General features: G+C 50.7%; 1 protein-coding gene across 1 annotated transcript; it reads right to left on the bottom strand.

Annotated features, from left to right (window-relative positions):
- Nucleotides 1-437: 437 nt before the first annotated feature.
- LOC143030215 (uncharacterized) lies at nt 438-1,373 on the bottom strand. The gene has a single exon (XM_076193375.1). It carries the CDS (start codon nt 1,371-1,373, stop codon nt 438-440), a length of 936 nt encoding a protein of 311 aa, XP_076049490.1.
- Nucleotides 1,374-1,669: the final 296 nt, after the last annotated feature.

The following is a 1,669-nucleotide window of genomic DNA, read 5'->3' as shown; positions in this document are numbered from 1 at the left end:
CCCTGTGACGTCACGAGGCGATCCTATAACGCCATGATTAAATCCGGTGACGCCACAGTATGATCACATGATGTCATTAGGTATTAAACATATGGAAGTCCGCTTGTGGGTGATGAGACGTCACAAACTGCCATAGCACACTATTGGATGAGGACGCTCGCCACGGGCTTCGAGGACTTCCCGCGGGAAGACTTGGGGGTGAGTTGGACACATACCGAGGGTCCAGGCCCGTCTTGGCGGGAGACGCTCAGGGAACGTCTTCACCCAGGACGAAGCCTCTCTTTTTTTTTTTTTTTTTTTTTTTTTTTTTTTTTTTTTTTTTTTTTTTTTTTTTTTTTTTTTTTTTTTTTTTTTTTATGATTTGCTGGAGATAAGACTCCAGCCCGGGCCTTAACCTGAAGGTGGCCCGGTCCTAAGCTAATTGATCCATCCTTTATCTAGATTGTTCCAGGTGGGGGGTGGTTCAATAGGAAGCGTATTCTAGTGGGGTTTGGGGAGTTTGTGATGTGCCTCACCACTCCTTCAGGAGTGAGAGGGGGGCGGAGGTCAATACGGATGGGGGCCGTGGATGCACATTCTATTAAGTAATGTTGAAGAGGTTGGGGAGTCTGCTCTCCGCAGAGGCGGCACTGTCTATCTCTCCGGACATTGTCTCCAAGTACCTGCCACCCGCAGGGGTAACCTAGTCGGAGCCTATGTAGTATGGACTCCACCCGTCTGTGTGCACCAATAGGGAAGGAGATGGGTTCGTATCTGGTTGTCAGATAATACCATTTGGCGGAGGCCGAGGTAGCGATGAGGTTGCTATGTCCCTCCTGTGCCATTATGCGCGTTCGTTTGGTGGACGCACTTCGTATTTGTGTCATAGATGGTGTTACGGGTATTGTGATCTCTCCTCGTCTTGTGGCTGCTTTGGCTGCGTCGTCTGCCAAGGTGTTGCCTGGTATGTTAATGTGGCTAGGTATCCAATGAATGATGGTTTTTCTATCCCGTTGGTGTAGTCGGGTGATCATGATTTCGATAGATGTCTGCAGAAAGAGGTTGTCTGCGCCAACTCCTCTCTGCAGGACATCTAGGGCTCCTTTAGAGTCGGTGTGGATTATTACGGTTTGTCTGTCTGTTGCTTGTGCGTGTTCTAATGCTTGTAGAACAGCAGCTAACTCCGTTTGTAAGGTGGAGCACCCATCACTCACTCGCCAGTGGTTTGTTTCCCCATTGTCTACAACGATGGCTGCCCCGCATCTGCCTGTGTTGGGGTCAACCGATCCATCAGTGTAGTATGTTATGCTGTTTGAAGGGGTGATAGCCTGTATTTCCTTGAGGACTTTGGGTCTTAATTTGTCCGGATCACAGTCGGCTTTCCTGGTTGTCATTGGAAAGGCTCGGAAGGTGGCTGGAGATGATTCCCAGGGGGGCGGGGGGACATAATCGGGACGAAGCCTCTGGACTAACGCCCACGGACGAGGTCGCTCGGAAACGAACTCGGCCACGCATACTCCCTTTCGGTCTCTCGCTTACCCCGAGGATCTTCACGAAACTAGTAAGAGTGGTAGGCGTACGTTGGACGGAAGCAAGCGTCTCCACACTCATATACCTAGACGGCTAGTTGATGCATTTGCCCACCGGGGAGGGTGCATCGGCCGACATCTCGGGGGCTCTGAGAGTGTTG

This window comes from Oratosquilla oratoria, chromosome 12 (genome assembly GCF_046742065.1).
Source record: "Oratosquilla oratoria isolate Oo_2021 chromosome 12, ASM4674206v1, whole genome shotgun sequence".
Classification (NCBI taxonomy): domain Eukaryota; kingdom Metazoa; phylum Arthropoda; class Malacostraca; order Stomatopoda; family Squillidae; genus Oratosquilla; species Oratosquilla oratoria.
The sequence above is the reverse complement of the archived record's forward strand: the minus strand, read 5'-3'. Positions and strand labels throughout refer to the sequence as shown.